At 38.4% G+C, this 24,007-nt stretch overlaps 1 protein-coding gene across 1 annotated transcript; it reads right to left on the reverse strand.

Annotated features, from left to right (window-relative positions):
* Positions 1-11,890: 11,890 nt before the first annotated feature.
* Positions 11,891-22,086, reverse strand: adad1 (adenosine deaminase domain containing 1 (testis-specific)). The gene is made up of 12 exons (XM_022189711.2): positions 21,942-22,086; positions 21,541-21,681; positions 21,002-21,172; positions 20,601-20,672; positions 19,164-19,289; positions 17,144-17,267; positions 14,774-14,947; positions 14,535-14,610; positions 14,234-14,390; positions 12,803-13,037; positions 12,191-12,323; positions 11,891-12,041 (listed from the first exon to the last, which is right to left on the reverse strand). Exons 1-12 carry the CDS (start codon positions 22,078-22,080, stop codon positions 11,928-11,930), a joined length of 1,662 nt encoding a protein of 553 aa, XP_022045403.1. The 5' UTR covers positions 22,081-22,086; the 3' UTR covers positions 11,891-11,927.
* Positions 22,087-24,007: the final 1,921 nt, after the last annotated feature.

The raw sequence follows: 24,007 nt of genomic DNA on the forward strand, positions 1-24,007 counted from the left end.
AGAGTGTGAGAGGAGGATGGTAGAGGAGAATGGTAAACTTTTTATCAGCAATTTAAAGGCTGAATAATATGTACTAAACTTAAAATGGTTAAACTGAAATCCGTACATAAGTCCAGTAATATCAGTAATATGTATAAAATGTGAACAGGAGCGCAGAGAAGAATCTGTAGTTGCAATAAAATGAATATAATCAACAACAAATATCACAACAAATAGCATTTTACAGGGTGGGATCAAAAAAGCGACATGTTAGGCTTGATTGTGGCTCTAAACATCAAACAAACCTGCGGCACAGAATGTCATCAAACAACAACAGGAAATCGGAAACAGGTCAGATTTGAGTCAAACTCTGAATTTTGCATTTTGATTTCACAGCAGCTGTTTAACACATGAATTTGGGTTAAAAATTATATTTGTTTACTTCAGAGGATTATTTTAAATGCATGTTGGGCATAAGAATGTCAAGGGCCTGGTAAATGAAACCTTCTCTGCCTGGTCACATGAAAAAGCAGAGATTTGAATCTGAATATGAAAGGCTAATATTTACTGTGGGCAAGGAGTTCATCGTAAGACATGGAAACTGCAGGGATGCCCCCACAAAGCAACTAATTCCATGGATCGAAATTTCCCCACCCTCTTAAAGCACGTCAAAATCCAGTCACATTCATGATTAGAGAACGAGTCCTGAAGAAACCCCACAACTGAAACCTAACAAGCAAAAGAGAAAAAGTGACGACAGTGTCCAGTGTGACAGGTTGAGATGAGCAGAGGTTCTTACCAACGCTTACCTGTGCTGTTTGGGGCTCTTGTGGGGAATCCCCTATACAGCGTGGGCGTCAGAGAAACCCTTCATTCATTTTAGCTCATGGTGCGACACAACAGTCAATATTTGCACTTGATCCCAGTCTTGTCTGTTTTTATCCAATGACCGCGGCAATGAAACAGGTGCTAAAAATAATTTCTAAAACATGCATTTCTGCCCCCTATGTTTTTTTATCATTTTGGCATTTGTCTCCAAATTGTGTAACTGTGTCACTTGAGTATTGTTCATTTATTTACAATTTCTATGCCCCCCAAACATTTTGAAATGCATGTGTGCATCACTGATTTGTGAAACGTCTCAATGTCACGCAGTCTAAAATCAACTTCTGTTACAGCTGAAGAAAAAAAGGAGCGGTAAAAGATATGAATGTTGCAGAAATGGTTTGTGGTCAGAAGCTGTTGCTTTTCATACTGAACTAAAAGAAACACCAACAACTTTCTCTGAAGAGAGGAAACCCAACCCTGGCATTCTCCATTGTGCTCCATTTGTCAACGATTGTGTAGAGCGCTCTCGAATACAGCACACATTAATAAAACAAGAAATCTGCTAGGGTGAAGTATTAGCAGCATCCAAATAAAAATAAATACTAGTGAACTACAGATACCTGGGATGTAAGCACAGATAAGAGGCAGAGAATGAAAGTGTTGAAAAATTATGTATTCAAGTGTGGATAAACAGTACATTTTTCACGAATCACCATCTGAAACACACTCTGTGCCCACCTGCTCTTAACTTTGGGTTTTCACCTGGCAGTTGATAAAGGAAAAAGGCAAAATGATTAATAGGAAAAAAAATCAGAAGTCCCTACAAGAACATCCCTCCTCAGCCCACTCATCTTTGGTCTGTCACCGTATAAATTAGCCTCAAACTGCACAAGAGGGCACCACAAGCCACAGATATTCAGAGCTATAACATCTTCACAGGAGACTGCAGCCAAAACTTTCAAGACTTCAGTATGGAGCACTACTTCAGAATTGCCCTCTGCATGTTTCTTTTCGTAGGGTATCTTCAAGGAAAATCCTTACCTGTCTACCAGGGTGACCTGGGGAAGTTGTTTCATCTAAGTGAAACTGTGTGTGTAAGTAAAGATTGCGAGTTTTACTGTTGAAAGCTGTTGTCTAACTCAACCAGTATAGAAGATGTTTTAAATGAAGTTGTTGGTAAAATTGTCTTTTTCTCCTTTCTTTAGGGAAAAACAACTTTCATGTCTCCATCTCCAAGCAATGAGACGGTAAGAGATCACTGCAGATCAGGTTTAAATTCTGGTTCCACCATAAATTCACATTCATGATGTTTTAGCTTTTGTAGATTGCAGACAGTTTTATAAACAGGTGTTTAGAAAGTATCTACAACTGTGTGTTGCTCTGCCATGTATTTTTAGCTTTGGATAGCAATCCTTCTGCAAACCAGTAGGGGGCAGGTGTTTTCTCTCAAAATTGTAAGAAAAAAAGATTCATCAGATTGATAAGAGAGAGAAAAAAATCCTACTTCCACTAGCAATTTAGCATGACAAAAAGCTGCTTGTAATATTGTTGACATCATTTGAAGTGTACTTCACTATGTGTGGCCATAAAAACTGTTGTATCTTTGTCAGGAGGAGTGCATGGCTCTGAGGATCTTCGCGTGCGAACTGAAACAAATGCAAAAAAACTGTACAGATGATCGGCAGTACATTGGCATGACACTGGGAGCTATGAACAAGTCAGAGATTTGCCCACAAGTGGTGAGTATTAACAGTGATGTACTGCACTGCCCTATAAATAATTCACATTTAAGTACCTTCAAAATGTTTTATCCAATAGCAAACCAGCCTATTCTCCTCGTTCACAGACATCCTCTCCAGACTGCCAGTGGGAAGGTGACGGATCCCGAAAACAGTTTGCAGCCTTTCGGGAGGACCTCAAAACTCTTTATCAAAGGATCAGCAGTCGACCCAACTGACCCAACAGATGTTTCCTTTTTAATTATTTAATATTACACACTGCACTAAAATGTGATGTTCTATTTAACAAATTAGAAACACTGTAAGTTCTCAAAGTATTTATATATTTATTTATTGTGCAACCGATCTTCCACATATATACCCGATATGTGAATTTTTGCTAATAAAATGTGAACAGCTATCATGGTGAAATGATTTGTTCTTTCAGTATTAATCTATTCACTTATGTCATATGGTCACTTCTCTCTAAAATGATGGTGATGATAACACTGACAAGAACAAAGAAAAAACATGCCAACTTCAAGATTTCAGAACAAAACCAACAACCCAGCTGGGTTCAGACCTGCAAGGTGTCAGGCTGAATGGTGGCTTATATCTCGGTACAAATCTGACAACGAATGGTTTTCATCTTTACAGCCCTTTTCAGACATGCACTGCTATATGGTAATCTGACAAATCCCTTGTAACTTATCTGTTAAAGTCAAAACCACAGTCTTAAAAAGTTAAGACCTAATAACATTACTGTATCAATTTCAACAACAAAGAAAAAAAAACTATGTATATATGTACTTGTGACAAAAAGTTGTCTCCTCACAAGTCTACTGCTTCTGCACGAGCCTATCATCAGCACTTTAAACATCAGGTGCCACAAGGCTGCATCAGTACACACTTCATACTAGTGACAAAGGTTGAGTCATTGCAGCTGTTCTGTAGCCTGATGAAATTCACACCTGCTGAAGATTCAGCCAATCCTTCAACTCATGATTGTGAGACATGCTACGGACGAGAAAACACTTAAATATTTTTCAATCACTTGTAGATTTTAAACAAGCAGAAAACAAACAAGAAAAGCAACATAAGAATAACTGGTTTCTTCCACTGTACATTTGAATTATGAAACAACCAGGCATGTGCTGCAAAGGAGATTGGACAATATTTTCAATAATAATATCTTTTCCAATGTTGTTGTACATTTGAAAATGTACCCTCACGCCATAGTTTCCAATCCAAACTTAGTACATTTAAGTACATTAAAGTACATTGTTTTATTTAGTATATTGATGAAGGTTGAGGGAATTATACCAACAAGTAATTTTAAAGGACAGATGAAAAGAAAGACTACAAAGGCAGCTATCAGTAATTACACACGTGGACAAAATTGTTGGTACCCCTCAGTTAAAGAAGGAAAAACCCACAATTCTCACTGAAATCACTTGAAACTCACAAAAGTAACAATAAATAAAAATTTATTGAAAATTAAATAATCAAAAACAGCCATTACTTTTGAATTGTTGATTAACATAATTATTTAAAAAAACAAACTAATGAAACAGGCCTGGACAAAAATGATGGTACCTCTATAAAAGATTGAAAACTATTTGACCAGAGTGACATGATTAACTCAGGTGTGTCATTTAATTGACATCACAGGTGTTTCCAAACTCATAATCAGTCAGTCTGCCTATTTAAAGGGAGACAAGTAGTCACCCTGCTGTTTGGTGAAAAGGTGTGTACCACACTGAACATGGACAACAGAAAGTGAAGGAGAGAATTGTCCCAGGACATCCGAAAAAAAATGATAGACAAACATCTTAAAGGTAAAGGCTATAAGACCATCTCTAAACAGCTTGAAGTTCCTGTGACAACAGTGGCTCATATTATTCAGAAGTTCAAGACCCACGGGACAGTAGCCAACCTCCCTGGACGTGGCCGCAAGAGGAAAATTGATGACAAATTGAAGAGACGGATCGTTGGAATTGTATCCAAAGAGCCCAGAGCAACCTCCAAAGAAATTAAAGGTGAACTCCAAGGCCAAGGTACATCAGTGTCAGATCGCACCATTCGTCGTTGTTTGAGCCAAAGTGGACTTCATGGGAGACGACCAAGGAGGACACCACTGCTGAAAAAAACTCATAAAAAAGCCAGACTGGAATTTGCAAAAATGCATGTTGACAAGCCACAAAGCTTCTGGGAGAATGTCCTTTGGACAGATGAGACCAAACTGGAGCTTTTTGGTAAGGCACATCAACTCTATGTTCATAGACTCAAAAACCAAGCATACGAAGAAAAGAACACTGTCCCTACGGTGAAACATGGAGGAGGCTCAGTAATGTTTTGGGGCTGCTTTGCTGCATCTGGCACAGGGTGTCTTGAAAGTGTGCAAGGTACGATGAAATCTGAAGACTATCAAGGCATTCTGGAGAGAAATGTGCTGCCTAGTGTCAGAAAGCTTGGTCTCAGTCGCAGGTCATGGGTCTTCCAACAGGACAACGATCCAAAACACACAGCCAAAAACACCCAAGAATGGCTGAGAGAAAAGCGTTGGACTATTCTAAAGTGGCATTCTATGAGCCCAGATCTGAATCCCATTGAACATATGTGGAAGGAGCTGAAACATGCCATTTGGAGAAGACACCCATCAAACCTGAGACAACTGGAGCTGTTTGCTCATGAGGAGTGGGCCAAAATACCTGTTGACAGCTGCAGAACGCTCATTGACAAATACAGAAATCGTTTAATTGCAGTGATTGCCTCAAAAGGTTGCGCAACAAAATATTAAGTTATGGGTACCATCATTTTTGTCCAGCCCTATTTCATTAGTTTGTTTTTTTTAAATAATTATGTTAATCAACAATTCAAAAGTGATGGCTGATTTTGATTATTTAATTTTCAATAAATTTTTATTTATTGTTACTTTTGTGAGTTTCAAGTGATTTCAGTGAGAATTGTGGGTTTTTCCTTCTTTAACTGAGGGGTACCAACAATTTTGTCCACGTGTGTACATATTGTTGCATCAAAAAAGAAAAAAATATCTATTAAATAACTGTGTATACAAAATCCGAATTACTTGAATATTCAGCAGTCAGCTGCTCAAGAAACTTTCAGAATCAACTTTGGCACTACTTGCCTTTGACACTTCATGTTTTTATGTCAATCTGAGCTTCATATGTGGTGTTTGCCTACAAATATCTGTATATTCATATATTTTCTACTTGTCTCATTTAAAAGTGGAGGTTTTCAAATCTCCATATTAAGCAAATCTCATCAATATCATCCAGTGACTATGGCATGGTCAGGGGATTTTATCTACTGATAATACATAAACTATGATCTAGTCTAGTAGCTAGTCTGAAAACACTGAATACAGAAGAAGCTCACATAAAGAGCTGATTAGCAACGACAGTATATATGCATACACATACATATAATTGGTGTCACTTGTAAAGCCTAAGCTGTGTCAGATGTTATGGCTGTGTTCACATATTTTTTTATTGCAAAAACTACTGAGTGTTAGTTTACAGCCAGCAAAGAGTTCAGAGTTAAAAGAGAAAGCTAGAAAAAAAAAAAAACCTTTACACCACAAACTCGGCCCAGCTAACCTAGTTTCACAAGAGCTTATGGTTCAGTGCTATGCTACAGTAGCCCACTGGAGGGATTTTACCATGTTGTAGTAGTATGGTGAAAAAAAAATTCCAAGAGTCATCTAAAGGAAAAACAGTGCTGTATGCATTAGCTGATACACACCTAATTCAGCCCACCCTTTCCACCTCACAGCTATATAAATTAAATGCAACACATGGGGTAAGTAAACCAATGCCTCACCTTCACTAAGCTACTTGCTTTTCACAGTGACAGGCCTTCAAGCTGAAAATGGAGCATTTTATTAGGACTGTCTTTTGGATTTTTACTCTTTCTGGTTTTCTACAAGCAGCACCTCGGCCAGCCAAGTCAGACTTTCGCATCAATTTAATGCGGGAATCTGTTAAATGTGTAAGTCATTTCAAGTTCAATATTTTTCATGCTCAATGTGATTTTCTGCTAGTTGCTAATACAGTTGTATGTTTTCTTCTGTCCACACAGCTGCCAGATTCAAAATTCTATACTCCAGAAAATGTGTTGGTAAGCCTATATTTTATATTATAAAGTTTTACAATTATTTACAATGAATGATGCATTGCCATTAACTCCAGTAAGTCACAAATAAGTATGAAATTTGGTCTACACATGTACTGTGGCAAACACGATGACAAAGCAATTAGTGAATAATAAGTTAGAACAAAATCAGCCAGGTTGGGTTCTCCCCAGCATCAAAGAAGCTCAAGCTTCTGGGTTTAGTTGAGCTTTTATAAACCACATGTGAGGTTCTCTAGTACAGGAAATGAGCTTGCCAGGTGTTGACATTTCACACAGCTGAGGCAGACTATTTGCTGGCTTTTGCGCAGCCACAAGTGTGTCTCAGTCAGATCAGTAAAAGGATGCTAGAACATCTCTCTCTCTCATACACAGGATAAATGCATTACTACAGCGGTGGACTGCGTTATGAAAGAACTTAACGGAACAGCAAAAGTGGAATGTGATGGCCCCAAAGACTACATTAACCTGGCTTTGAGTGCCTTTAGTCTCCTCAGAAAGGAGAGACAGGACAAAGGCTATGTAAGTATTGCCCTAAATTATGTTGCCAAATCCAGTGCCAATGATACAAAAAGTTGATAATAACGTGAAATTTCTGAAAGACAACTCAACTGACTTCTGTTCTCTCTAGGGACTCACCAACTCCACTGATTGTGTCTGTGAGAAATGGCGTCAAACTAATTTCAGTGAGTTTTTGAACAAAACCAGTGACTTAATAGATAAAATTAACAGCAAATGATGAGCTGTGGAACAGTAAAGAATGGTCGACTTCATCGAATAGAAGCTGACATGGCTGACTGTGTTTTCAAGAATGTATTCGAGTGTTTATGGGATGTTTACAGCATGTAATTAAGCAACATCTACACATGTTGAATGGTGCGATGAGAGGTATATCTGTTTTTACTGATGCTATGGTTCTGAACACTGCTCTAAAATATTTACATGTATAACCATGCCATTGCAATATGGAGTTGAGGCAACTGTTTATTTTGAAAGTTTTATTATCTAGTAATATGATCTCATTTCACTAAGTGTATACTTATGTCTGTGTAATTATATCTACAAAAAACTGTTGTGAAGTTCTCGGTCAAATTCCGACAATATACTTTGATGTAAACTGTAATGTGCTGAATTTTTATTTATATATTTATTCCCTATTTATGTTTTTATTTATGCTGCATGTTGTTGGTGCTCTATACCTGAATGTGTAATGTAATAAATGGAATGTCAAACTACTTGTGCATTGCTGTTATTTAAAAAGTATGTTAAAAGTACACTCAGTTCAGTTAAGCTTCACTTATATAGCACCAACTCACAATGTATGATCAGAATCTTTGGTTACAGTGCTAACAGTGGAAAGTTCTACAAGAACGACCTCTGGAAAAACAGCTCATTTAGCACTTGTTGGTTGTCTTTCAAAGCTGAACACAAACGTAGATCGTGTTATAAATTACAACATTTGCAAGACAAATTGTCTCTGAGCCACGTGTTCTTTCTCTCTCTTACCATGAGAAATTAACGTGGGACAGGAATAGGTGTGTTGCCTGTGTGGGAGGCTGTATTTCCGCAACGGTAAGGGCAAACAAAGCAGTCAAACTGTCCACAAGAAGTGCGAGTATGGAAAATCAAGTCATAGTGAAGTCACTGTCAAGTAATTTTTGGAACAGGTTCTGTAAAGTCCCGCAGTGTTTAGTTACTAGTTCTGAAAGGTAGGTCCACTGTCTGCCTATCCTATATTGGCAAGTTAGAAGTTAGCCAAGACATTATTAGCTTAATTTCATAATTTCCTCCACTCTTAAATTTCATTTTATAGACCAGTGCTTTTAGGTCTTCATAATGGTGAACATGACTACAAGTTTGCTTTTGTCAAATACATTTACCCACCTATATACATTATATTTCAAATGTCAAATTCAGTGATTATCATCTCAGTCTATTTTGTATACGCTGAAAATAATCATTCTTGGAACAAACATATTACTACGAAAATAAGAGCTGAAACGACCATGTGACCAGTAAGGCATCCTAGCCAACTTTTCCTCCTACATTTGTAACATAATGCTGCTTCTTTGACAAAGAAACACGTATTTTCCACCCAGGGTTTTAGGACATTATACATATTTGTAAGAAAATGTTCAGACAACAAAGACTAGTCTAAGATTATGTAGGACAATCCACAGCTCAACTATAGTCTCACTATGAAAAAACTGTATTAGCCTCCACTCTACTGGTGGTGAGGCAGAAATTTCACACTGACATTATCTTATTTCCTCTGCACATAAACTAATATTAGCATTAATTGATAGATCACACTAGTATGTGAAAAACTGTTGGCATACTTTGTGACATGGGCTTCAACTAATACAATTCGAAGTTCAATCCAAAAGTGACATTCTTGCATGTTGCCAGTACCAACAATCGTCCAAAATCCTTGCTTTCCCACTGGACAGCACAGACAGTGTGGATACAGGAAATGCAAAATGAGGTAAAACTCAAAGATCATGAGAAGCGCAAGGGAAAAGCTCTTTCTGTTTCTTTCAAATAGAATCTACTCATGAAAGCACCTATTTCTTGCACTGCTACGCCATCGTCTCATGAGTACTGCAATGTAATTTACTACTGCTGATATTTGAAAAACTGCAGATTTCAAGGAGAAAATCGAAGATATGAAAAGCCCCTTTGGTGCCTTTGCAGTTTTTAATCTAGCTGCTATATACAAGAGCACAGAACATATTACACACTCTTTCGCACAGCACCTCAGTATAGGTGCTACAGCTTCTAAGAGCTCAGGTCTCAAATGCTTTCACGGTGTAACCACATCAAGAGAGTTGCATATCCTGTTTATCTCTAAACCTACTAGTATCACCTCAGTGACTGAGTGATGACAAAAAAAAATGGTAGGCTCATAAAACGCATAGTGTGAATCTACCCCTTTGGTTAGGAGAACAGCAATTTAAATTTCTTTCAGGCATGTTCTATAAAGCCTGATGGCACTACATAAGGTGCTGATGCCCAATTTAAAACCCACTACATAGGAACGACATAATAAATGAATGAAATGAATAATGCTAATATTATGTAAACAGAATCCAGTCTACCAAAAAAACACAGTGTACTGAATCCACAGATACCATTTAAAATATTTTTTACATAAATGCCAACTTTGACTTTGTTGCCTGACATCAGAGACACACAGAGCGTTGACGAAGCTTCAAGAATAAATGATTAGAATGGACGATTTCTTCAGGTTTGGGAGTCTTCTTTTTTGTGAACGACAAAGGAGGTGCTAAAGACTTGTTTTGCTTCCATAGGCATATTAACAAAATGCACTGGCTGGAGCAGCAAAAGGGGCAGTTTACACGCAGTGCCTTACACAATGTGCCCTTTAAATGTAAAGGGTATCAATCAAACATTCCTTTGCCCACGAGCTGCCATAAAAGTTTCCCCTCTGCATCACATTTTAATGCAAGTTGAGGGATGAGCATGACTGCCTCCACAGCAGAATCAAGAACAATCAGATCATAATCAACGTGAGACAAACCCTAACCAGTCAGAATGATCAATGCCAACATAAAAGCCAACTTCATTTAAGTATTTTAGCAGACTGTCAAACTGATGTATAATTACAAACCCTGTAAGGTGTTGCCAGCATTTGGTGCACTGCATTACAGCCTGCACTGCAGATGAGGTCAAAGCAACAGCATGTTAAAGGAGACAAGTACAAAACCTGGTGCTATACATACAACTGCAAGGCGTGATCCTTGGACAGAAATTTCCTGCATGCAATGGTGATTCCTTCCGTTGGCCAAATCAGTAGTAAGTGAAAACACTCCATTCACAAGGCTGCTCAAAACTTAAGAGTAAATGATCTGCTGCATCGCATACACAGGAAACCAAAGCATTTCCTGTATGTGTACAAGCAATTATATAGAAAAGGCAAATCAACAGTCTTCAACATTGGGCGGGCGGCCAAGATGTTTACAAGTGTAATCCAAAATTATTTATTACTCACTTTGCAATTTAGGAAGTGGCTGCAGCCCGTTGCACCAGCCACATGTTAGCTTCAACTGGAAAAATGACTTCCACCATACAGGTTAGTGAGAACACATGTTGCATATGTATGGATGTTCAAATTTACTCTTCTCGCAAACAGGTATTAGTCACTAATTGCTAACATAGCATCGATGCGGATGCTGTTTTGTCCATTGGTGTTAATTTGTCTACAGTTATGTGCACACCAGTGCTGTTTTCTATCTGCATTGTTTTCAGTTTTAATCACAAGTGTAATATCGAAAAATATGTAACAAATGTTTCATTGTGATAAAAGATCACCAGCCAGACTCAACAGATACTGGGCTACAGGCGAAATGCTGTTCTGTTGTGTTTTTACACCATTTAAAGAAAATGCTATTTACTCTTTCCCTCACCATAAAACTTTCCTTGTAGCTGTGTGTTATAGCTGTGTAAAAATCTAACTTTTTGTAACTGTTAGAGGTGCAGGTTTTAAAAAATACATGTTGACAGCTCTCATTTCTATAGTGTTTTTTGGTAATTCCGGTATGGTGGCAAAAACAGAAAACAAATTTTAAAAAAGACATTTTTTGAGCTTAGATTTATTTTTGGTTTGTTTTTATTATTGTTCTGTCCTTGTGGAAAGGCTTAAACTTTGCACTGTACAGTGTCCGTTGATAAACTGCTGAATATGAACCAAACTGACATTTTTCCAAAGAAGTGAAAAACACAGTAAATGGATTACACAAACAGATCTATGTAATACAAAAAAGAAAAGAACTCACCTAGATTTAAACTACATAGAACCTTCAGGACCATTAAGGATTGTTCAAAAGTAGAAATACAAAAGTTATGACCATGAACTCTGAATTGTAATTTCAATCACAAATAATTGCGTACAATACTATTTTAAACTGCAGAACAACGTAAATGAAGCATGTTCAAATCACCATGCAGTGTCTCCACATGAACATATTGACTGAAGAAAGCAGTTGTGGGCTTTAACTAGAATTTATATAGTTATATAATATTTATTCCTCTCTTGAAAACTGAATCTTGACAACACTACTCTTAGCAGGGATTGATTTTAATCCCTTTAGAACTCACAAAATAGACTTATTACCAGCACTGTCAAGTCCCGTAGCGGTAAATGCTTCCAGTATACATAATGGAGGTTTTAAATTATAAACGAAATTTCCTGTTAACTCTTGTTTTTTTTCCTCAGTTACGAGGTGTTGTTCACATGCTGAAGTTATCACGAACCCAGACCTTGTCCAGCCAGGAACCAAAGCCCTGCTGCAACAAGTATGCCCGCAGCACATTCTTGGCCTCCTGGTACGGTTTTGCCATCCTCTTCAGTGACAAAATCCCAATAGAAATAGTATAAACAGTGACAGTGAGTATTTTTCTATAGCAAATGCTGTCTATTCAGCCTACTCTAATTTCAGGATACCAGTGTCACTTTACTGTATAGGTTACAAAGGAGGATGAACTGAGCTTACCTTGGCCTCTCTGTAGGAGCTTGTGGCCAACAGGTCCTGCCGTTGAGCCTCTTTGGCCACCAAGTTGAAGCGGTGCAGCATCGCTGCTTTGCACAGGCGGCTGGCCAGAGCAGTGCCGCTCTTAAACGGGGATCTACAACAAAATGACCAGTGTAACACTTTACCTATGATGTAATCACAAGAGGACAGCAGAAAATGATAAATACCTGACTAAAATCCCTGCGCAGAAATTATGTCAAGTTAAGAAGTATCAGTGACAATTTCACCACTTAACGCCCATCACTGCAGTGCGTCTGTTAGGATTTTAGGTCATTCAGGAGATAGTTAGCCCAACAGGTTTCAGTAAAAAGCGACTGGACTACTCTTTCTAGTTCCTGAACACTTCTCACCCAAATGGCTTCTTCACTTTTAACTGACTGATGGGGAGATGTCTGCAACTTCCCGTCAGTCAGTTAGACCTGAAGAAGCCTATTAGAGAAAGATTTTTGATATTTCAATAAATGCTAACCCATTGCTACTGCAGAAATCTCAAAATAGGAAATGATCATCTACCATAGGCTTTTTATCGGCAACCGACACCCTGCTGCCAGTTTCCAATACAGGCTTCCTTACTCATCTATGGTCTTGCCCTCCAGACCATCCACAACCTCCAGGGAGCTGTCTCCTTCGCTCCAGTTGACACTGTAGGTCAACTGACTACTGCCTGGGCTGTTAGTGGCCACGGAAGGTACCAGGCTGATGTGAGGCCTCATCATGCAGTAGAACATAGGCAGCTGAGACGTGATCCCTTCCACACGCTGGCTCACAGAAATCTCCATACCACGGATCTCCCTGCAGTCCGAGTCACCTGTATTTATTATACAGTATTTATTAACAACTACATTTGGAAACTCATGTACTTGTACAAAATGTAAAAAAAAAAAAAAGACACCAGTGAACCCTGCAACTGGTGTTTTTTATCGAGTGATCTTATTTCATTTCATGAATGTGTTCTACTTTGTAATTTTTTCAAACATATCCAGTGCAACTAATTTTGGAGTTTCCCTCCCAAATATGGGTTTTAGAGTCGTCATGATTACAAAAAGAGGAGAGCATTGTCACATGGAAAAATCACAGATAATACTGTCATAAAATCTAACTTGGAAATTTGAGTAGGACATAGTTGATATGTTGTGAAAAACAAATGACTTATTTCGTGGAAATTTGTTGCATAGCTGGTTCATTGTAATTAATCAAAGTTGGTCATCTCCTCCAGTGATACATAAGAGGCTATTTTTAGAGTGATTGCTTTTTGCCGTTTTTAAGAAAATGCAGTACTGTCTGTGTCAGATAATTCAGTATGCTTGTATAACAACAGTGGCATCAAACTTGTTTTACAGTCAAGATATCTGTCTCTCTTTCTTTTGAAATCGGAAATGCTTCCAACATGCACTACAGAGGTTCCATCTACTTCCTTTACCGATACCAAGCACAGATCACGGCTTAGACATGACTGAAAAGGCAAATCCAACAAATAGTACCAAAAATACTTTTTCTGTCTCACGACTACACTACCTACTGAGGTCTCTACTTTGCCCAAAGTAAGCACAGAACAATGTAATTCATTCATCATTTTTCTTATCAAGACTTCCCCTATTCCTGAAATAATGCTGCCTTTATGAAAAGCATTCTATGAAATTTTACTGGGATCATCTCAAAGAGGTGCACACGTATCTCTGAACCCAGAGGGGGTTGCAACTTGTTTTGTAGGTGGAATTCATTAAGTTGCTGCAGGCTGGTTTACCACTTACTTATACTGTAAATTCTTTCAGTGAACTGGAATAAACATATGAACTTCAACTCTTGCTAAAATTCAGGTTATACCACCATGAAGCGTTTCTGCTGTTGTATTGATATCTGTCAGGCATTTAATGTAATTCTTTTTAAAACAGGATAGTATTTTTGTAAACAAAGGTTATGAAAAAGGTAGGACATAAATTCACATAAATCAAAAAGGGAGCCCGCCTGCTCGTCTAAGGACCACTATTTGTTTTGCTGACTTACCTATGAGAATGCTTTGGACGTAGACAGGCTCAATAAAGTGGCTGAGCAAGGCTCCCTGGTATCCCAACACCTGCCACTGAGTGATCTTATCAGTGGTGGACATGCTGACCACTTTGGAGCCACAGTGATCAAGGGCCGACGAGAAAACAGAGAACACCTTTAAAAGAAACAGACCGATATGTAGTTCTGCATCAGTAGTGCAGGGAACAGCTGCAGTGCGTCTTACATTTTGGCATTATGATGCTTTGCAAAAAAGGCAAAATTAAGAATCCCACAGATGAGAGACTGTCCAAGTACACACCTTGCCCTCCACTGAAAGGTGCAGACCGATCTCATTGTTGACTTGCAATGCCGAAATGGAGAGTGGGTTAAAGCGCCTGAGAATTATGCACAGAGCTGATGAGAAATCTGATTGGAAAAATTGTTCAGACTACTTTAAGGGTGAATTTATTTTTCCAATATTTGGTTGTCATCTCCAGTTGCTTAAGACAGAACACCAACGGTGACAACTTCCAGAGTATAAAGTTGACACACACTCACAGCTGGGGAGGGATCTGAGCAGCACCCTTTGGTAGTTGGTTCACATAAAGGTGAAGGGAGATGTCGTTCTTTAGGCTGAGGAGGCTGCTGCTGCTGCTGTTCTGCTGGAAGATCGACTTTTCTGTCATGCTGGCATTTTTGCTGAAAAACATCAGCAGGTGCCGGTACAGAAACCTAGTAACACAGAACAACATCTGTAGTAAGACATATGTGTAATCACTGTCTAGACGTGAAGACGAGCACTATTGGAAGAACAAAGGTCATCGTGCCTTTGCTTATGAATAATCCAGTAAAGTGTTGACTGAAATGTTTCTATAATATTAATTCATCTTGAACTTAAAGCAACTGCACTACCCAAATTTCTGCAATAAAAAACTGTCAAAATGACAACTATAGCTTTCCCTACAAAGCCGCAGGTACATCGTAATATTGATGAGATCTCTGAGCATTGATGGACTGCTTAAACAACATTTGCATTTGTGGGCTGCAGTAGTTTATATACAGCTGTCCCATAAAGTATTGGACAGTTAAATTATTAATTATTTCTTCAGAAAATATTAGACCAAGTTGATCAATTAGTTAATCGGTGAAATTTGCCATTAGGAGCATCCCTAGTACTTTCTTTTCCTCACAATCTAGTTAGGATGTCAATAACTTACCATTATGAGCCTGGGAAATGTATTTCATAAAAGATTGAGCAATTAAGACAAATTGTCAAAATGAAAACTACAACTTCTCCTATAAAGCCACTGGCACATTGTAATACTGATATAATCTCTGAGCACTGATATTTGTAGGCTATGGTAGCCTCTATAAAGCAGCTCCAAAAAGTATTTAAAAAGTTGAAGTATCAGCAAACTTCCAAGAGGTTTCTAGGTTAAATGTTAGACAAACTGTTATATGATCCACAGAAGAAAAAAAACCTTTAGTAGAGCTCGTAACCCTTTAAGCTTCAGTGTACCGCCGGCGGTACACCTACTAATTTGCATAGGAATTTCAGGAATGTCCGACGGGTGCAAACGCGATTATACAAACACTATACACCGATGGAAAGCTTAGATTCTCATGAATCCGCCGGTATAAACCACTTTCAGATGCGATTACCACAGCGGGTGAGAAAAACACATTTGTCCGACAAAAACAAATATTCATCCATCCGTTCTCTATACACGGCTTCAAAGCACACAGCGCGACTCACATTTCCGGGTTTATTATTACACACAAAAAAAAAGATTCCACAAAAAACGGCCATAATCCAACCTTTTACATCAGATGACACAAGCCAGTAAACTATTTTGTCCAAAACATGTCCTGAAGTCGGTATAAAATCCCCGAATCGGTCGTTTTCAAGGAAATGCACCTCCCGATGCGTGTCCAATATTCCCCGTATTTTTCGTAATTTTTTTATTTAAAAATAGAATATTAGCGATTTTTTGTACTGAAAACGGCTGGAATTGACTGAAGCTTAAAGGGTTAACTTCAGTATGTCTAAATCACAAGTTACTTGAGAGAAAAAATGATTCACATCAGAGATCAACGAGGACTAAATTCAAGCACAACTCAAGTACGGGTACAGAGAGGGAATGATTGATGTAGCCTCTTGTGTGACCACATCTACAGGTGTCCTTGTTTTTGAGGGTGGTTAAATTAGTGTTTGATTGTGATGCAATCCTGAACTTTGGGAGTTCATGAAATACAACATTGTCTATGGCTGTGCACAATTAGTTAGACAATTAAACACTGCTACCTCATCAATCAGCAGCAGAAACACTTGTCTGTTCAACAAATGATTATTTTATTAATTAAAACGCTGGTTAACTGTTGCATCCAAGAATTGTGCAGCCACTTGCCCTTAGCCACAGCTGCCTTTCCCCCTCTATGCTGCATATTGGAAACCAGCAAGGTGGAAAATGGCACAGACGATATGTGGTAAAACTAACACAGACTGGCACTATTTTCATGTACTAAAAGAAAAAATTGGTTGTTTTGTCGGCTGTCAGAATAAACCAGCATATCTTCACTTGATCATGGTAATGTGTACCCACGTGTACAGAGGAAGTAGGTTTGCCACGTGTACTGATCAGGGTTAATGTGACTTTCTTTCGTGACCAGAACTTATTGTCAGTGATGCAAAATGTCCAATTTGCTATTGATTTTAGGTGATATCGTCAAACCCAATTCCAGCACATTTTACTACTGATCTTTATTTGAAAGTTTTTTCTTCAGTTTATAATAAAGGGTCATTGAAACAAAATTCTGCTTTCATCACTCAGTGTATTTCTTTGCATCTCACATAAATGAAGAGAAAGAAATTTGCAGCATGACACAAAAAAAATGCACTCTGCACGCAAAGGAATGTTTGCAACTAACCTCATTAGAGATCTCCTTGCGGTGACAACTGCATGTGAATCGTGCACAATCCGTCCATTTGATGAGACACTCTCTTTGGTATTGAAGTTCCCAGTACCAAGAGCAACTACCTCAAATCCGTTGGCTGGAGGGAGAAAAGCGAGAGTGTGTATAGAGGTAAATACAGCATACTTAGCCACTGGCCACCTAACCTGACAACAGACTTTAACAGCTGAGGTGTATATGGATACCTTTCTGTTTCTGTTCCAATCATAGAGTCAAGCATGGTATTTCTTTTCTGGGCATAAAGAACAACCCTCGAGCAGCATAGAGTTCAATAGCTGTATGCAAATATTCTGCTCTCCTGTGCAAATGACCATTTTTGTTATTTTTTTTGGGAGTGTGATGCAGTAAATACAACTCTCGCAGTAAAAACAAAGAAAAATGCATTTACTCAAATATTAATACACTCTTTTTCTTCTGGCAAATATCATAGCTTTCACAAAGATTTTAGTAGCCAACAAAGACTCGTTCTCTTTTTGATTCAGGAATGTCACCTACCCTTTAATGTGCTTGAACACACTGAAGATCTCCCCACAGATTGGCAGCAGCTTTTAAGCTGGGGGGACAGTCAACCCCGTTTCCAAAGTTTGAGCTTGCATTTCAGAATTCTGAAGCATGTATTTGTTTTTTTTGTTTAACCTGCTTTGTTTTCATTTTCACTTTTTCAAATGACTTCCTGTGCCACTGGCTGCCACATAACCTCAAAGCATTTTTTTTTTTTTCACACCCATGCCAATCAGTTGGAAACTATTGTGTGGAGGAAAAAAAATGAGTAGCATTACTAAACAAATACTGTTTTTCTTCAAACATGCATTTGGTATTTGTGATTCTGGCCTATCCAGATATTGCTTTGCAAACTTCACACCTGGATTTTTGCAATGATGTTGCAGGTTTCCTTCTGATGACTCACTTGTGTGGGTTAACACTTCTATGTCAGCTCAACCAGCATTAATTCACAGTTGTGTAAATTTCTCTTTGACTTTCTGCCTAGTAGATGTTTAGCCTAATTCTGAAGTTTTACATTTTTTAATGACATTTCAGGAGTCATCTGATAACTTTCTCTGCTTACAGCAATCACTTAGCTTCAGGATAAAATTTATCTGAGTGAGGAACAGTCAGCAGGCCACAGTTTTTAATGACCCACAATCCAAAACAGTAAATTTCTATGTAGCAACTTAAAAAAGTTCTGGTGTTGGGTGCATATGTAGGTGTCAGCAGTTTGCCACATACCACAATTACTTTTTAATTATTACATTTTCATTATGTGACGCTGCAGGACGTATTTTCCAAAAAAACATGTTTTTGCATAAGAGTGCACAAATTTTGGTATACAACTGTATACATTAAATAATACACTATCTGTTACCTGCCAAGGAATAAAGTAAAATGAACAAAGTAACAACTACTACTTTGAAAATGTTCAGCATCCATTTACTATGGGGACAATGTCAAAAGGTATCGATTTTAGTTTCAGTCTTAATTTCAGCAGTTGTTTTCGTCATTCACTTGCCAACAATCTAAAATGAGCCTACTGAAAACACAAGTGTTTATTTCTTACTTCTAATTCAGTGAAACAACTTCAAATGTGAGTATAAACAAGACTGAGACGAGGCCAGCCAATATAAGCCTATGAAGTACAGCCTGAAATCATTGGAATTTGTAACTCTGACTTAGATGATTTGGTCAACATCTTAGCAATATTTATGCCTGAAGGCCAATTCCTGGTTTCCGAGGCCAATAGCTAGACTGTGGACTCAGCTCCGATTATACTTCAATACAGCCCCAGTGTGTTATGCAGTAAGTTGCATTTTCCCTCATACTGAACATACACTATATCAGTGATTATTCCTAGGGCATGGAATATGAACATAGCATAACTGAGGACTTCCTACTGTGTTTGGGCTCTGTCGATGAAAGCGTGATTGGTGAGTGAATCATGATTCCATCCAGCTCTTTTTCCTTGTAGAAGCTCACTTACAAGTCTGAACAACGAAAGCTACAGTGGTGCCTGCACAGCTGGAGAACTCCGGGTGGCTGTTCATGAGTTTAGTGAGCTGATCCCTGACAGCACATGGAATCTGGAGGTTTGCAGAATTCTTCCTTTCTGAAAAAAATGAGACAAAGAAAAAGATACTATTTTAACTGCAGTCAGTCTGACAAAAAACAAAGTACGATACTTACAGTTGAGAACAAAACTTTACACACACCAGTGACTCCTATAACTCAGCATAATCTCTCATGGAATCTCATGGGGAAAAAAAACAATCATGTATTTTGGTTCTTTCATAGATTTATTATAGGCGTTTTGGATATTTGACAAAACCGTTTGGATTTCCAGCACAAGTGATTATCTTTAAAGGTTTGACGAAAAAATAAAGAGAGGATTTCTTTTTCTTTTTTTTTTGATGGCTGTGGTAATTTTTTAAATGACAGACGAAGCTACAGGCAAGCAGCAAATATAGAAAACTACATGTTTTAGATTTGTTGGTTTTGTGGTTTGTTGGTTTTTAGTTTTTATGTGAAAGCATCAAACTGAATTTTGTTGTACAATGACAATAAAAGTGAACTGATTCTGATTTGAAATATGCGAAAACTCTCACAGTCATGCTGCCCTAGCAATGCTTTAACAGGTCATTTGAATGCACCTGTTAGTAATCGAAGGCCACACTTGATAATATGGGCAGTGATGAAACGCATTACTTCAGCTGTTGGCACAACGAAAAGCAATGTGCCAACAGCTGACTACCCACAAGATGATGCGGAGAAGGCAGCGGATATAGTAGTGGTGAAATATGACACTGATGCCATCATCTGAGAGATTCAATGGCACCTGAGCTACCATTGTGAAAGTTCTAAGTGAAGCCATGCATTGAACAGTGAAATTTATGGTTGCAATGTTTGAACTCTAAAATGTGTCCACAATTATGAGACAGTTGAGTGGTCTCACTTTGATATTTCTACGCATCTTTTCCAACTCCAAACCTTATAGCTTCAATCCTGTTTAAATTTGATCATTGTATGGTGATATGTATGTGTGAAGTGTATGAACAGACAAAATGAGAGTGATACTTGATGGAGCAGATGGATGGACACAGTTGGATCACCACTGGAGATGGCATTGTGCACCAGGTGCCAGCAAGGTGGAGAAAGGATACAGTAATAGAATGAACTAGTTGGACCTTTGAAGGCCGAAGACGGACTGAAAATCAAGGTCATGAGATTTGCGGACAGTGCTCCTTCACAATGTATTTTACTACCATAAAATTAATCCTGAGGAATAAAATTTACCAAATAATTCTGTACGCTGTGAATATACTCTTAAACTATCAAGCCAACGTAAATACAAAACGCCTGTATATTTCTGATACCAATACTTCTACTACCACCTCAGAATAATGCAGAAACTCAGAGTTACCGTGAATGGCTCTACAAGGACGAACTTCAGAGATGGAAGGCTTGTCTTTCACTGGCAGAGGTGGAGGAAGAGCTATGGAAAAAGATAAGACAAGCGTGCTGCTGTATTATAGCCATGGCCATAAGTTTGGACACAAGTACCATGACGCTTGTGAATCTTAGAAAATAACACAAAATTGTCACTTACAATATACAGCCATGGCCATATGTTTGGACACAGCATGACTTATTTCTGTTTTGATGTCTATTACAGAACATAAGTATATTGTAAGTGACAATTTTGTGGTATTTTCTAAGATTCACAAGTGTCATGGTACTTGTGTCCAAACTTATGGCCATGGCTGTATTTTGTCTCATGTGGAGACTTGTTTTTTTTTTTTTTAATCTTTGATCAGACCTAACCTGATGCTTCAGGGAGGGCAGACTTCAGGCTTTCCAAGGTGGGCAGCAGCTCGTCCAGAGCAAGCTCTGCTGCTCTGAGCCGAGCCTCCTTCTTGCGTATTCCCATGCCAGTCTTGTACTCGACCCCGTCAATCACCACACAGAAGGCAAAATACAAGCATGGCACATTGCCTAAGAAAAACAGCAGTTAATGGTTTGATTGAGGTTTTAGCTATTTTATGACATTTTACACACAACATGATAAGTCAAGAAAAATAACTTGATTAACCCTTTGATACATAACATGGGTGAAGAGATACACATTTTCCATTGAATATGGGTCACTTTTGATCCATGCTGTGCATCAAAGGGTTAACTGATAATGAAAATAACTGCAGAAGGCCTCAAATGCACAAGTCTGAAATACTAAAAATTATTTTCATACGTTATATATAAATATGTTGGACAAAATTAACATCTACTATTAATCAGACTAAAATGATAGGATTGTGCAGACCAGTTAAGAAACTGTATCACCTCAGCATGTTGGGGAGCTTTACCTGTGGTTACAGTCTCCTTAAATTCCAACTGGAATTGCAAAACATGTGCAAGCTGATGGAGCAGAGAAACAGCGTTTGTCTCACCATTTCTGTATTTTGCAATCAGGATATCAGGTGGGATTTTTGATCTGCAAGCGGGGCCTTTGTTCGTGAAATAAGGACAAGCAAAGAAAGGACAGGTTAAAGATTTTACACCCACAAAGATCAGTCTCATTGGCTGTTGCAAGAAAAAAATTAAAAAATACAAAAACAGATGAATGCAGCCTGAATTCATGATCTGACTGAAAAATGTAATGGACTACTAGTTGTGATAGATGTCATTTATTTAAATGATGTGCAATTCAAGCAAATAAAACTCCCTTACTAACCAGATCTGAATGTGCTGTCCACTTGCTTGTCACACACATATTTTCCAGGATTATTCAAGGTAGATGGTGTCTCGTATGATTGCATCAGTCCTGATTCCGCAGGCAAATTCTTCATAACCACTGCAAAACAGGCTCCCCTGGAACCTCGAAACGATCTACCATCCGAAAACATACTGCCAGCTTTCACGATTTCTGAGAAGAAGAGGACAAACAACACATTTGCAGCTCATGGGTGAGTGTTGGGTTGCGTTGTGAGGAATTTTTGTTTGATTAATAAATATATCTGACAAATGTTAGTTAAGTGGCACCTGGTCCCTAGGCAAAGAAAGTTTAGTATCAATTGTTTAAGGGACCTAAAAAAGCTAGTCTGAATGCTTCCTGAGTCCTAGGCCAGGTTTACGTTTACCTTAGCTGATTTTTTTTCTTAGAAATATTTCGACTACAGCCTTCTTTCTAAAGGATAGCTACAGCCAGCAAATGCTTTAGCTGCTAAAACGTACCTAGTTGCGTAGTTATGTTGTAACCTGTTAGAAAAATGCTGTTTGTTCTACTGATAAAAACCTGAAGGTACTCAAAAAACTGCTCAGTCAGACTGCCTGTTATCATGCAGTTCAAGGGTCATCACGTGCTGAGCAGGAATCCAGAGCACTCAAGAGCACAACGTTTAGTGAATTTAAGAAACTCTGCTTAGACTTAGGTGACTGTGTGTTTTTCAGAAAATTTCTCTGACATAACCGCAATGGGACTAAATATTTATTGACATGTACGAGTTGGTGTAACGCTGCAAATCCTTCTCATTTACTGTAATGATGTTTCTCCTTACCATTTCCAAGCGAAAGCTGGCTAGCCAACATTGCTAAATACTACTGGTACTTACTGCTAATTTAAGTCTCGATAATATCAAACTTTCTACCACTTTAGCCAACCAAATTGTATAAGAATGTAGTACTTGGAGTTAACTTAACTTTATACCTTTGGCTTAAACTTGTCATGCTGACATGTGATTATTTAAACTGTAATGTAGAGTTAGCTTGGTAGCAGAAGGCTAACGTTACACGCCCCTGTAAACACAAAACTCATCAGTACTAATACTTCCGCCACATTTACCGACTGAATTCGTGGTGTAAGTTAAGAACAAAACCTTAATTCAACTGCAAGCACCGAAATTTACGTTTCAACCGTGATTTTCTTTTTTTCTCCTTTTTTCGAAGACTTACCGTTGGTGTGACCTTCCAAGAACGTCGTGAACGCGCAGGTGCGTTGATCGTTGTGGTTTGATTGAGGTAGTGCAAAGATCGTTTGTGTAACAGGAGATGTCACTCTGTCCGGAAAATCAATTTTAGTGAAATGGTTAAAGGGTTAGGGTTTGATATCTTTAACCATTTTTAACTCCCGGTGAAAACTTCTGGTAAAACTCCCGTAAATACAGAAGAAATGAATGTTCCCCCTGTTGCAGCAAAACAATATTTACTGTTACATCTGCACAACCTAATGAGACTTCTATGGATTGCAGTAGCAACAGGAGTCCAGATAATGACATCAGCTATCATGCATCAATTTAGAATCAAATTCTAAGCTGAATTATTCTTACCATTATTAAATGCTCACTCATTGACAGTGCAGACTGCCTCCTATGCTGGTTGTGTGTGTTGTGTCAACAAATTCTCCTTAAGTAGGTTATTGCAGAGTGACAACATCAGCTCCTGACCTATTAGCACTTTTGACACAAATCAATTCACTTTTAAGGCCCGTGCATGTGTTTGCATTGTGTTTGTTTCAACTGACTCAGTGCAAGTGGTGAAGGGATGGGAAGTAATCACAAGGGGCTTCCTCTGTCACCTCCCACCCTTCGCTGACATGATGACAGCTGTGGTATTTTGGAACACAAGGGGGAAGCTTCATGCTCCTCCTGTCAGTCGCTGATGGCAGAGCTCACACTCCTACTCTAGCTGACTGCAGAGTTTCAAGTATAATCATTATGTAAAGACAAAATGACCCAGTAACAGTATTGCAAATGGCTAAATTTGAAGCACAGGAATTTCCCTGCATCCACATTTCTTTAAATAGTTGCCTGCGCTGGCATGTTTTGTCACCTCACA

Source organism: Acanthochromis polyacanthus, chromosome 10 (assembly GCF_021347895.1).
Source record: "Acanthochromis polyacanthus isolate Apoly-LR-REF ecotype Palm Island chromosome 10, KAUST_Apoly_ChrSc, whole genome shotgun sequence".
Classification (NCBI taxonomy): Eukaryota; Metazoa; Chordata; class Actinopteri; family Pomacentridae; genus Acanthochromis; species Acanthochromis polyacanthus.